At 35.1% G+C, this 12580-nt stretch overlaps 1 protein-coding gene across 39 annotated transcripts in view; it reads right to left on the reverse strand.

The window, feature by feature from the left end:
- Positions 1-12580, reverse strand: part of FIP1L1 (factor interacting with PAPOLA and CPSF1) — a 76678-nt gene that overhangs the window by 2063 nt on the left and 62035 nt on the right. For 17 of the 39 annotated variants that reach the window (XM_054486180.2, XM_054486208.2, XM_054486185.2 and 14 more), the window contains one exon: positions 4407-4620. The exons of 4 other annotated variants lie outside the window; for them this stretch is intronic. In XM_054486180.2, the coding sequence (XP_054342155.1) occupies positions 4407-4620 (214 nt within the window). Of the gene's footprint in view, positions 1-4397; positions 4621-12580 lie in introns of all 39 variants that reach the window. 18 more of the 39 variants (XM_054486190.2, XM_054486181.2, XM_054486183.2 and 15 more) reach the window with 3 other exon arrangements.

Below are 12580 nucleotides of genomic sequence, written 5' to 3' on the forward strand. Positions count from 1 at the left end.
TTAAAAGACATGTCAGCCTGTGTTCTAGCAAAAGTAATGATTCATTAATGCTATGCTTAATGCCCAATTGTACTGCTGACCGTTATTATCTGTGATACATTAAAATTGTAGAATCTTATTTAAAAAACAGAAAATGTATTAATATACACATTTGCACATATTTGTATATGTATTTCCACTATTTTTTTCTACTCATAAATATGTACTTTTGTATTTGGAGTGTGGAGGCATGCCACCTGAAAAATAACATGCCATGCCAGTCAGTAGAGAGGAGCAGAAAGAGTACAAGTGGAGTACACACAGGATCACATCCTGATTTTGCCACTTACTAAATGAGTGACCCAGGCTGTTACTTAACCTCTCTAAACTTCGGTTTTCTCATCTGTAAAATTGCCAACAGTCTTTTTCAAGACTTCTTACAGAACTGACAACGTTTATAAAGTGCTTGGTATGAGAGTAGGCACTCAATAAATGACAGTCTTTGGTGAATTTAATGCTTAATTTTTTCAGAAGCAGAACTTTTTTAGTATCATGTCTTCAAGTAGAATAAACTAGCACCATAGGAAATAAACATAGTTAACTTCTCTCAAAAAATGAGGCTTTTCAATGACTCCAACTAGATTTACATAAAAATAATTAAAGTCAATTATCTCATAATGTGTCATTTGCAACTCTTTTCCCTCTTACCCTACAACCAACTCTTGTTGAACTTGGAGCCTTTAGATTCTGAAAGCAGCCCTGTGATGGGAACCTTCCAACAGATGGTAGAAGATTGGGTCCTACATACAAAATATAAGACCCACCTCCTTCCATCCCCTTTTCTGATAAGTGACTGAACCACAAAGGTTTCTCTGGACCTGGAAATCATTAGAGTTCATTTCAAACATCCTAGAATGACCAGCCTTCTTTCTGGCCCATAATTAAGCTCCCTAAAAAACAGAAGTTGAAACGGGCCTGTAATTTTCAAAACAATGGCCCTGTAATTTGTAAAGCAACATATACTACCTGCCATACTGCTAAAATACCAGCCTTTAGAAACCTTTACTTACACTTCACTTGGATTTTCCAGAGTATAATTTTTTCCTGGGATAATTCAGAACAACTCAAAATTCCTCCACTTTTTGCCTCTGTGGCCTTAAACATTTTAGTCAAATTTAGGTAAACATTGATTCCTAATGCCCTACAGTTCAGCAACCTGAATATCAAATGTGGTTTAAACATTAACACTTTTAAGTTTCAATAAAAACTCAGTAATATCTGTGCATGTATTTGAAGCAGAAGAATTAGAGGATTTAGCCAAATCTTCTATAAACAATGTGCTATTTATGCAAAGAAAATTTATGAGTCCTGCTTGGCAAAGCAATTTATTTTGCTCTTATTTCCTATCAAGTTTTGCATTAAGTTCCTTACTTATAAACATATACATTCTAGAGACAGCAATGCTATCTCAAATATATTCATTCCACATTAGAAACAATTTGACTTTCTGGAAAGTAATGCCCTTGAACTTAGAAGAATCATGCACTTAATTGGCTAAAGTCAACAGCACATTTCCCACCAAGCAAACACAAATCATATACTCATGCGCACACACACACATATCATAGTGTTTACTTATTTGGTCAATAAAATTTTATTAAGTGCCTACAATGTATAAGTCATATTAGCAGGAGCCAAAGGAAGGAAAAAAGATGAGTAAATCCTGATCAGTTCCTTCTTGTGCATTTTTTTTGGTAAAGTTTTAAGCTACCGACCAGTCCTAGACAGCTTGACAATATGAGAGGTCTTCAAAAAGTTCAGGAAAATGCATACTATGAAAAAATTATGCAAGGATATCAACATTTTTTTGCACCAAAATAAACTCAGTAATTTGTTATAATATCTCTGAACGGGATCTAGTTTGAGGCACTAGTGTAACTGTTTAGGGGTACCATAAGCTGCATCCATGTAAGTCAACAAACTTAATAAATGTACATGTTCTTGACCGATCCACTGTTCAGGTCATCTCTTTCCTCTCCTTGGGTCTCCCTATTCCCTGAGAAACAATAATGTTGAAATGAGGCCAATTAATAACCCTACAATGGCCTCTATGCATTCAAGTGAAAGGAAGAATTGCACATCTCTCATTTTAAATCAAAAACTAAAAATGATTAAGCTAAAAATGAGGAAGCTTGGAGAGGAAGGCATGTCAAAAGTAATGACAGGCTAAAGTCTAGCCCTCATGTGCCAAACAGACAAGTTGTCAAGCCAAAGAAAAAGCTGTTGAAGAAAATTAAAAGTGCTACTCCAGTGAACACATGAATGGTTAAGAAAATGAAAACAGCATTATTGCTGAGAGGGAGAAAGTTTTAGTGTCTGGATAGAAGAACAAACCAGCCACACAACATTCCCTTAAACCAAAGCCTAATCCAGAGCAAAGCCCAATTCTTTTCAATTCTATGAAGACAGCGATAAGTGAGGGAGCTGCAGAAGAAATGGAAGCTAGCAGAGGTTAGTTGGTTTGTAAGGATTAAGGAAAGACGCTATCTATATAACATGAAAGTACAAGGTGAAGCAGTAAGTGCTGATGTAGAAGCTACACCAAGTTATCCAGAAAATCTAGCTAAAATCACTGATGAAGGCAGCTCCACTAAGCAACACATTTTTAATGTAGATCAAAAGCCTTGTACTGGAAGAAGATGCCATCAAGACTTTCATAGCTAGAGAGGAGAAGGCAATGCCTGGCTTCAAAGTTTCAAAGAACAGGCTCACTCTCTTGTTTCCTAATGCATTGTTCCTTAATGTAGCTGGTGTTTTTAAGTTGAAGTTGGTGCCCATTTACCACCCTGAAAATCCTAGAGTCTTTAGAATTATGGTAAATCGACTTAGAATTATGGTAAATCGACTCTGCCTGTGCTCTATCAATGGAACACCAAAGCCTGAATGGCAGCACATCTGTTTACAGGATGGTTTACTGAATATTTTAAGCATTCTGAACAAACTCTGTTTTTTCCTAACAATAGTAATACTCACTGGGGATGGAGGAAAGCTCCTCCTTCTCGTTAAAGGATGCAGTTCCATTACATTATTTTCAAAATTTGCAGTATATGTATACAGTCAAGTGTCAGTTAATGACAGGGATATGTTCTGAGAAATGCATTATTAGGTGATTTCATTGTTGTGCAAATGCCACAGAGGGTATTTACACAAACTTTGATGGTACAGCCTATTTATACACTAGCTTATATATTATAGCCTATTGCTCCTGGGCTTCAAATCTGTACGGCATATTACTGCACTGAATTCTGTATAAAATTTTAACACAATGGTATTTGTGTATCTAAACAAAAGATACAGTAAAAACAGTATTGTAATCTTATGAGACCACTGTTGTACATGTGGTTTGCACTGACAGAATATAAAAATAATAACTAAAATCAGGATAAAAATTTTTTAAAATACATATAAGAAAAATTTCCTTAAACATTAAAACTTAACACATAAGTGTGTTGCAGGAAAGACTAATAGGAAAACCCATTTAAAAAGTTTTAAGATTATGAAACTTTTACATAAGAACAAAATTCTTTGAGGGAAGTGGTACAGAAATAAAAATTTCAATACAAAAAGAAATGTAAAATTTCCAATTCTTAAAGAGAGCCTATTTGTGCATTTTCTTTAAAAAATGGATAATTTTGGAAAATCACTATAATGTTTTTAATCCACTGGATATATTTTAAGAGAGTGCGCCTGGGCAACACAGCAAGACCCTGACTCTACAAAAAATTTTAAAAATGAGCCAAGCATGGTGATGCATGACTGTAGTCTTAGCTACTTGAGAAGCTAGGCCAGGAGGATCACTTGAGCCCAGGACTTCCTACGTTAGGGAGCAATGCATTGGGAAACAAGAGAGTCAGCCTGTCCTTTCAAACTCTGAAGCCAGGCATTGAGTTCTCTTCTCTAGCTCTGAAAGTCTTAGATGGCATCTTCTTCCAATGTAAGACTGCAGTGAGCTATGATCATGCCACTGAACTCCAGCCAGCCTGGGTGACAAAGCAAGACCCTGTCTCTAAAAATAGAATAATAATAAAAGTGGTGATAATTTTATTTTTAAATATTAATATTTATAATACACTGGAAATACCTATATGGTCAACTAATTTAAGCTTAAGATGAAAAATTTAGATGGCAAGATAAAAATAAATGAAGGGGTAGAAAATTCTTTTAAGAGATAAGTAAACAAACAAATTTAAGGACTACTGTTCAAGGTAATGGGAAGCCTCTAATCCTTTATCATTTTAAGATGGCTTTCCTAAGTACTCCCTGAGCATCTCTTTTCCAAGAGAACTGAAATTCACTTCCTCATAACAAAAATAAATTTGAAAGTGCTTATAAAATATATAGTATAAACTCCTGCACACCCAACAAACCTGTTGAAAACACTTGGTGTAGGACTGTGATCACGCTCCCTCTCTCTCTCTCTGGTGCGTTCTCTTTCTCTGTCCCGATCACGGTCTCGCTCTCTGTCTCTGTCTCTCTCTCTATCTCGGTCTTTCTCTCTTCTGGCATAATAGTCCCACTGCTTGCTGGTGTCCACAAGACTAGGCCATGAAGGAGCAGAACCAGGAAGATGGGGGAAGGCAACTAAAGAAAAAACACAATTAAAAACAAACATTATGGTACTTCAAAAAAACAAAATGCCCACCAAAAATGTGTCATTAGATTATAATAGAAATACAAATTCATTTTATAAATAGAAAAGAGAAATATCACATGGTGAATGAATACCCACAGTGTCAGGGGAAGATCCAGAAACAAATCTTAAAAACCTAACATATAAAGACCCTTCATTATACAAGGTGAACAGGAATCAGAATTAGGTTGACCACAAACTTCCCAATATAAAAAATGGAAACCAGAATACACTGGGACATCTTCAAAGTGTTGAGAGGGGGCCAGGCGCGATGGCTTACGCCTGTAATCCCAACACTTTGGGAATCCAAGGTGGGAAGATAACTTGAGGCCAGGAGTTTGAGACCAGCCTGGTCAACATGGTGAAACCTCATCTCCACTAAAAATATAAAAATTTGCCAGGCATGGTGGTGCATGCCTGTAATCCCAGCTATTTGGGAGGCTGAGGCAGGAGAATCACTTGAACCCTGGAGGCGGAGGTTACAGTGAGCAGAGATCGTGTCACTGCACTCCAGCCTGGGCAACAGAGTGAGACTCTATCTCAAAAAAAGAAAAAAAAAAGTGTTGAGAAAAAAATATCAACCTAGAAAAGTGTACTCAACAACATTTTATTTCAAGATTCAAACAGCCTTTGTAAACATCAACAAAAAAATAAGCAAAACTTACAACCAACAGACTTCACCAAAAGAATGTCTATCAGGCCAGGTGCAGTGGCTCACGCCTGTAATCCCAACACTTTGGGAGGCCGAGGTGGGTGGATCATGAGGTCAAGAGTTCAAGACCAGCCTGGCCAAGATGGTGAAACCCTGTCTCTACTAAAAATACAAAAATTAGCAGGGTGCGGTGGCAGGTGCCTGTAATCCCAGCTACTCGGGAGGCTGAGGCAGGAGAATGGCATGAACCTGGGAGGCGGAGCTTGCAGTGAGCCGAGATTGCACCACTGCACTCCAGCCTGGGCAACAGAGTGAGGCTCTATCTCAAAAAAAAAAAAAAAAAAAAAAAAAAAGAAGGGAATGTCTATCAGATATACTTAGAGAAAAAGAAAAATTATCCTAGAGGATCTAACATGAAAAGAAGTAATGGTTGAACAAATAAATGGTAATCATATATGCAAATCCAAACAAACAACATATGCTATTCAATAGGAGAGTTTTTTTTAAAAAAGAAGAAAACTAAAATAGTGAACCACAATAGGATATAAGTTAGAAGAGAAAGATTATTCTAAAGTCTCTGTATTGATAGAGAAAGATGTTCAAATTATATGTAACTACACATTGTTAAGTATGAATAATAAATTTCAAGAGTAACCACTAAAAAAAAAAAAAAGAAAATGCATAGTTTCAAAACAATGAAGAAAATAGGATTTTTTGAAAATCAATGAGAAAGAAACAGTCAATTCAAGAAGACTTGACAAAGATGTAGGTGGACAGTTAAGTTCAAATAGCTCAATATTCTCAGTAATAAAAAGGGACTGACTCATCAGTTACAAAACAAAGATTGTTGATTTGTATTTTTTAAAAACCTAACTATTGAATATAAACAACATAAAAACACACAGAAATTGAAAGAAAAAAGATGAGGAAAAAAAAACCCTCATCAAAAATGAGTAGCTTTAGGCTGGGCGCGGTGGTTCACGCCTGTAATCCCAGGACTTTGCGAGGTGGGCGGATTGCCTGAGGTCAGGAGTTCGAGAACAGTCTGGCCAACATGGTGAAACCCTGTCTCTACTAAAAATACAAAAAAAAAAAAATTAGCCAGGCATGGTGGCGCATGCCTGTAATCCCAGCTATTCGGAAGGCTGAGGCAGGGGAATTGCCTGAACCAGGAAGGTGGAGCTTGCAGTGAGCTGAGATGGCACTACTGCACTCCAGCATGACAATAGAGTGAGACTCCGTCTCAAAAAAAAAAAAAAAGAGTAGCTTTATTAATGACACAACAGACTCATACAAAAAGCATTACTTAGGAAAGAAAGGATGATCATATGAAGATGGATGATGTAATTTACCAAGGAAACAACAAATTTAAACTTCCAGGTAGCTAACATCACCTTACGTTTTAGAAAGTAAAAACTAATAGAAATACAGGTAGAAACAGGAAATTCACCATGATCATGGGAGATTAACATACTTCTCTCAATTACTGGTGGATTAAGCAGATGAAAAAATCAGTACAAATACAGAAGTGGTTTCTTTTTGTTTTAAGAGATGAGGTCTTGCTGTCACCCAGGCTACAGAACAGTGCTCACTGCAGCCTTGAACTCTCAGGCTCAAGTGATCTTCCCACCTCAGCCTCCCAAATAGCTAGGATTACAGGCGCAGGCCACCATGCAGATAAAGACTTGAGCTACATGTTCTTAGCATGGTTGATGTAATGGACATCATATAGGATACTGCCCATAACAAAGGATATTATTTTTCTCAAGCACATATGAAACATTTATGAAAATGTACATATACTTTCAAAGGATGAGTGTAACAGATTTGTTCTCTGACCACCATGCAATTTAAGTTAGAAGTCAAATTTATTATGAGAAAATAATCCCTAACCATTTCAAATTAAAAACGCATTTCTGATAATTCATGGGTCAACAATATCATAAATTTAAATCATTAGGAACTAAACATAGACAAAGATAAGATCTATCGAAAGTTTAGGGATACAAGTTGTTCCAGAGGAAAATTTAGTCTTAAAATACTACATTAGAAAAGAATAAAAATTAATGAGCTAAGTCTCCAATATAAGAACACAGAAAAACAGAATCATCCAACAAAAAAGGGATAACAAAGAATGGAAATCAAGTACATAGAAAACTACCATATAATGGAAAAAAACTGAAAGTTGGTTTTTGAAGACAACAAATAAAACATGACAATTTTATGACAAGATTAAGAAAAAAGAGAACACATAAACAGCATCAGAAGCAAAAAGGGATCACAACTACAGACAACACAGATTAAACAATAAAGAGAATATGCTGCACTTTGTATCAACACACTTAAAAACTTAGCTGAAATGGATTAACTCCTAAAAAAAAACCAAAAAAACAAAAAAACAAAAACTTACCAAACAAACTCAAAACAAAAAAGAAATCTTGAAGAGTCTAATAACTATTAAAGACATTAAATCAGTAATTTAAAATCTTCCTACAAGGCCAGATGCCTTTTATAGGTGAGTGAAGGTACAGATCATTCCAATATTACACAAACTCCCAGCAAATAGAAAAAAAAAAAAAAGATTATTCCCTGACTTATCCCACCTGTCTGGTATAATCTTGGTGTCAAAATCAGGTAAGGAAAATATAAATAAAGGGAAATCCTAAGCCAATTTTATTATACATATAAACTTAGATGTCAAAATCCTAAATAATTAGAAACACATTATCAGTGTTTATCTAGAAAAAAAGATAATCAATCATGGGCAAGTTAGGTTTATTTCAGCAAATCAACAGTAGCTTAATATTAGAAGAATGTAGAAATGTAATTTGTCACATTAACAGATTAGAGAAGAAAAACAATTATGATAATCTCAGAAAGCATTTGATACAACCCAGTACCTATTCATAGTTTTATAAGCCCTTGGAACATTAGGAGAGGAACAGAATTTCCTTAATCTGATGGTTCTACCAAAACTTAACAGTAAAAATCTAGAAGCATTTCCTTTATAAAGAAAAAAGGAATCATACAAGAACTCCACTTTGAGTACTTCAACATTATAATGTTGTTATAATTTAATTTGCTGTTATATAATATTATAATGGAGGTTCTTGCCAGAACAAATAAACAAAACAAAAAAAGGGACAAACAAGGATCTGAAAAGACAGGAGCAAAACTGTCATTATCTGCAAGAGTATTTCCTAAATAGACTTTACAAATTATAGTGAGAGTTCAGAAAGGTAAATGGCTATAAAAATAACCAACCAAACAACTATTTCTGAATACAAGCAAATATAAACAGAACACACTGTTCAAATGTATATACCACTTATAACAGCAACAAAAACATTAGGTACCTAAGGACTAAATCTAACCAAAGACATTCAAGAACTGTATGGAGATAACTATAGCAGTTTATTGAAAACAACACCTCTGTAAATGGAGAGAAAGTCCTTGATCACTGATAAACTCAATGCTGTAAAGGTATGAATTCCACACAGACTGATCTGGAGCATCAATGCAATTACAATACGGTATAGTAAATAAAAGCAAGGACTCTGAAGCCAGGCAACATAGGTTCAAATCCTGACTCTGCCACTTACTGTGTGATATGTGGAAATTAATATTTTGATTTCCTCATCTATAAAATGGAGATAGCAACAATATACCTACTTTAAAACTCTGTCAGGATTACATAAATTAACATAAATTGCTTCAAAGAGCATTATGTAGTAAGTACTATACAAATGTTATTAATCAAAATCTCAACAGTTTTTCATGGAACTTGCTAAGTTCAGTCTAAAATACATATGTAAAAGCAACAATTGATTTTGATGCACTAGACATCAGATTTACTATAAAACTCATAATTAAAGATACTATGGAATTTATTAGCACAGGGACAGCTAACCAACTGAATATCTAGAAAGCCCAAAAGCAGATTCATACACATAGATATGTAATAGATGACAGAGACGATAATCGTAGCTCCCTCAGGAAGGACAGACTATTCAATAAATGATTTGGGAACTATTAGATCTTTATACCTAAAAAATTAATTTCAGATGGCCAAATGACTTAAATGTGAAGAGCAAAACTTGAAAACTTTTTCTGGGAGGAAAAAAGTATTAAAGAATATCTTTATGTACTTGAGGTAGAGGAAGGCATGTTCCAAATATGAACCCCACTAAAATGTGTAAGACTTTACACAACTGATGACATACAAGGAAAAACAATGGTACAGGTTGAGATTTCCTAATCTGAAAATCCAAAATACTGCAAAATCCAGAGTTTTCTGAGAGCCAACACAATGCCACCAGTAGAAAATTCCATACCTGAACTCATGTGATGGTTATCAGTCAAAATACAGTCAAAACTTTGTTTCATGCACAAGAATATTTAAAATAGAGTAAAATTAACTTCAGGCTATAGATATAAGCTGTACATGAAACAAATGAATTTGATGTTTAGACTAGGTTTCCATCCCCAAGATATCTCATTATGTATATGCAAATATTCCAAAACAAACATCTAAAATCCAAAACACATCTCCTCCCAAGCATTTCTGATAAGGAATACTCAACTTGTAATTTGAATTATTTGTCATGTAACTTTCTCCCTTGTGGAGCTTAGGTGTACAATTATCTCTGCAGTGCACAATATTTAACATTCATAATAATGTAAATGTTGTTTATTGTTTAGCTTTTAGATTTAAAAATCTGTCAGACCACAAATTATTTTTGTTACAGGACAAAATGTAAACATTGTAACTATAGTTGAGCAAAGCTAGGTGGTGGGGAAAGAAGAAGAGTTCAGTGAAGGCTTAGAAAGACTAATATTCTCATTTTACCACAGTAGAATGGTACATCAAACAGATAAATGAGAAGAGGAGCAAAAATAGTAACATAAATGAGAAGAGGAGCAAAAATAGTAATATAATTTTATTGGTGGGAGAAAACAGAAGGGTATTAATGATAACTGAGCAAAATACACATCTATCATATTGAAAGATAACAGATGGTATGTAAGTTATACACTCAAGAAATAAGATGATAAACATATATAGAAATGCTGTAGAGACCACTGAAAGAACTAAAAACACATCAAAATACAAAGGTAAAAAAGAATCACCAACAAAGAAGCTGTATTTATCAAATGCATTATAAAACCTTGTTTTACTAGGAAACTTGTAACTTTCTTCTATTTAATTCTTACAATATGGTTTATAATTGTTATTACTAAAGAGGCTTTCCATTTAAAAAAAAAAAAACAAAAAAAAACCCTTGTCTCTGAGAGAAGAGTTGGGGACAGGAAAGAGTGGGCAGGAGACCCTCACTTTTTTATAAAAATGTGCATGTATTACCTTGAGAAAAAGTTAAATACCAAGTTAGCATTTTTAAAAAATAAAACCTTCCATAATGAAACTGAATGGGTAATTTCAAGAATTACTCTAATATGGAGTATTCCTCATGTTTATCTGTATTGAAACAAATATACATGGAACTGAATAACAAAATAGAAACTGGAAAGTCTCATTAAAATAGTAAAAAAATCAAACTTTAATAAGTCATGTTCACCAAATGCTTACATATTAAAGCCATCATGCCAAGTATTAATAGTCAAAATTTATTTTACAGATAAAAAAAAGATGTAGGTTATTATTCAAAGCTACTAAGATGAGATGAACCCAGGACCCAAACCTAGGCTGTCTAACTGCAGGGCCTATGCTTTAACAATGATGCTACACTGCCTCAGAGTGCAGAAAAGGGAGGGAACTTGGAGCTTGTTGGAGATTAGGGTGATAATTATAAAAAATAACAGGTAACATTTGATGGTTTACTAAATGGCAGGACTAAGGTGCTTCAATGTATTTCAACGAACTCCACGTTAAAAGGAAGAAATGAGCTGTCCATTTAATGGCTGAATATCTCTAAGTCACATAAATAGTAAGAGGGAGAATCACGATTACAACCCAAGGACTATGACTACTTAAATATCTAGCAAAAAAAAGGGGAGAAGAGGAAGAAACATAGTCACTGAAACAAGTAAGTCAACATAAATACCATCTTTTGTAGTGAATGAATGGCAAGTGCAGTTTGAACAGGTAGAGTTTGAAGGACAGTACAATACCCTGATAGAGATACCTAGAAGTGTATGACTGGTACCTATTTCTGATCTACCACTAAGACTTAGAGATTCTATCAAATAAATCCTTTGGAGTCTATTCAATTTTCTCCCTCTCCATCTTCAATGGTATTGAGTACATGACATCCTAATTTTTCCTCTGGATTACTTCTGTAGGAGACCAGAATATGTCACCCCAGAACATCCCTCTTTGACATAAGGATTATTTTGAGCTGAAGGTAGCTGAGCAGATGCAGATACAGGAAAAGCTTCCTGCCCTCCCTAATTTGCCTAAAAGCACGATGTAAGTTTACAAAGATAAAGGTGTCCCCCGTCCTCTCTCTACCAGAAAGGACAAAAGTTGATCACTGAAGACAAATTTAGACCCTTATCAGCATGGACAAGGCACCAGAGGAAACTGCATGAGAATGTTCACCAACTAGCCTTTATATAGTATATATTGCCTTTCCACAACTGGTTGCTCATGAAGACTCAAGGCCCTTTTCCTTTATCTTGTCACTTCTCTAAAAATTCATTGCTCCTTACTGAAGATGCTATATAATCTGGATTTCTAAGCCATCTATTAGAGAACTACTCATTCCCTGGCTATTTCCCATGGATATAGGAGGTATACATGTTAATAAACTTGTTCTTTTCTCTCTTGTTAATGTGCCTTTTAATACAGGGTCCATCCTAAGAACTAGGAAGAGTAGGGAGAAAATTATTTTTTACTCCCCCACATGTTCCACAACTTCTTATTGTTGTTCCAATCCAAGAAGGCCAACCCCACCTTTCTACTCACCCTATAAATTCAAAACTTCCTCATTGTAACTAGCCAGAATGGAGATTTTTCAAATGTAAATGTAGCAACTTCACAACTCAGCATAAAACTAACTGGTTCCACACAGCCCTCTGAATAAAGTCCAAACTCCACAGCATGGCTATAATGTCCTGCATAAGCACACAGTCTCTACATTCCAGCCACAACACACTTCTTCCAGCTCCTAATACCTACCATGTTCCCTCTCACTCCCTTATCTTTGAATAGCCTGGGAGTCAAATTATCTACCCTTCCACTTCTCTGGCGTAGGAGACCCCTCTGCTATGCTCCCATGACACCCTCTAACTCCCGTCAC

The sequence above is a fragment of the Pongo pygmaeus genome, chromosome 3 (genome assembly GCF_028885625.2).
Source record: "Pongo pygmaeus isolate AG05252 chromosome 3, NHGRI_mPonPyg2-v2.0_pri, whole genome shotgun sequence".
Lineage (NCBI taxonomy): Eukaryota > Metazoa > Chordata > Mammalia > Primates > Hominidae > Pongo > Pongo pygmaeus.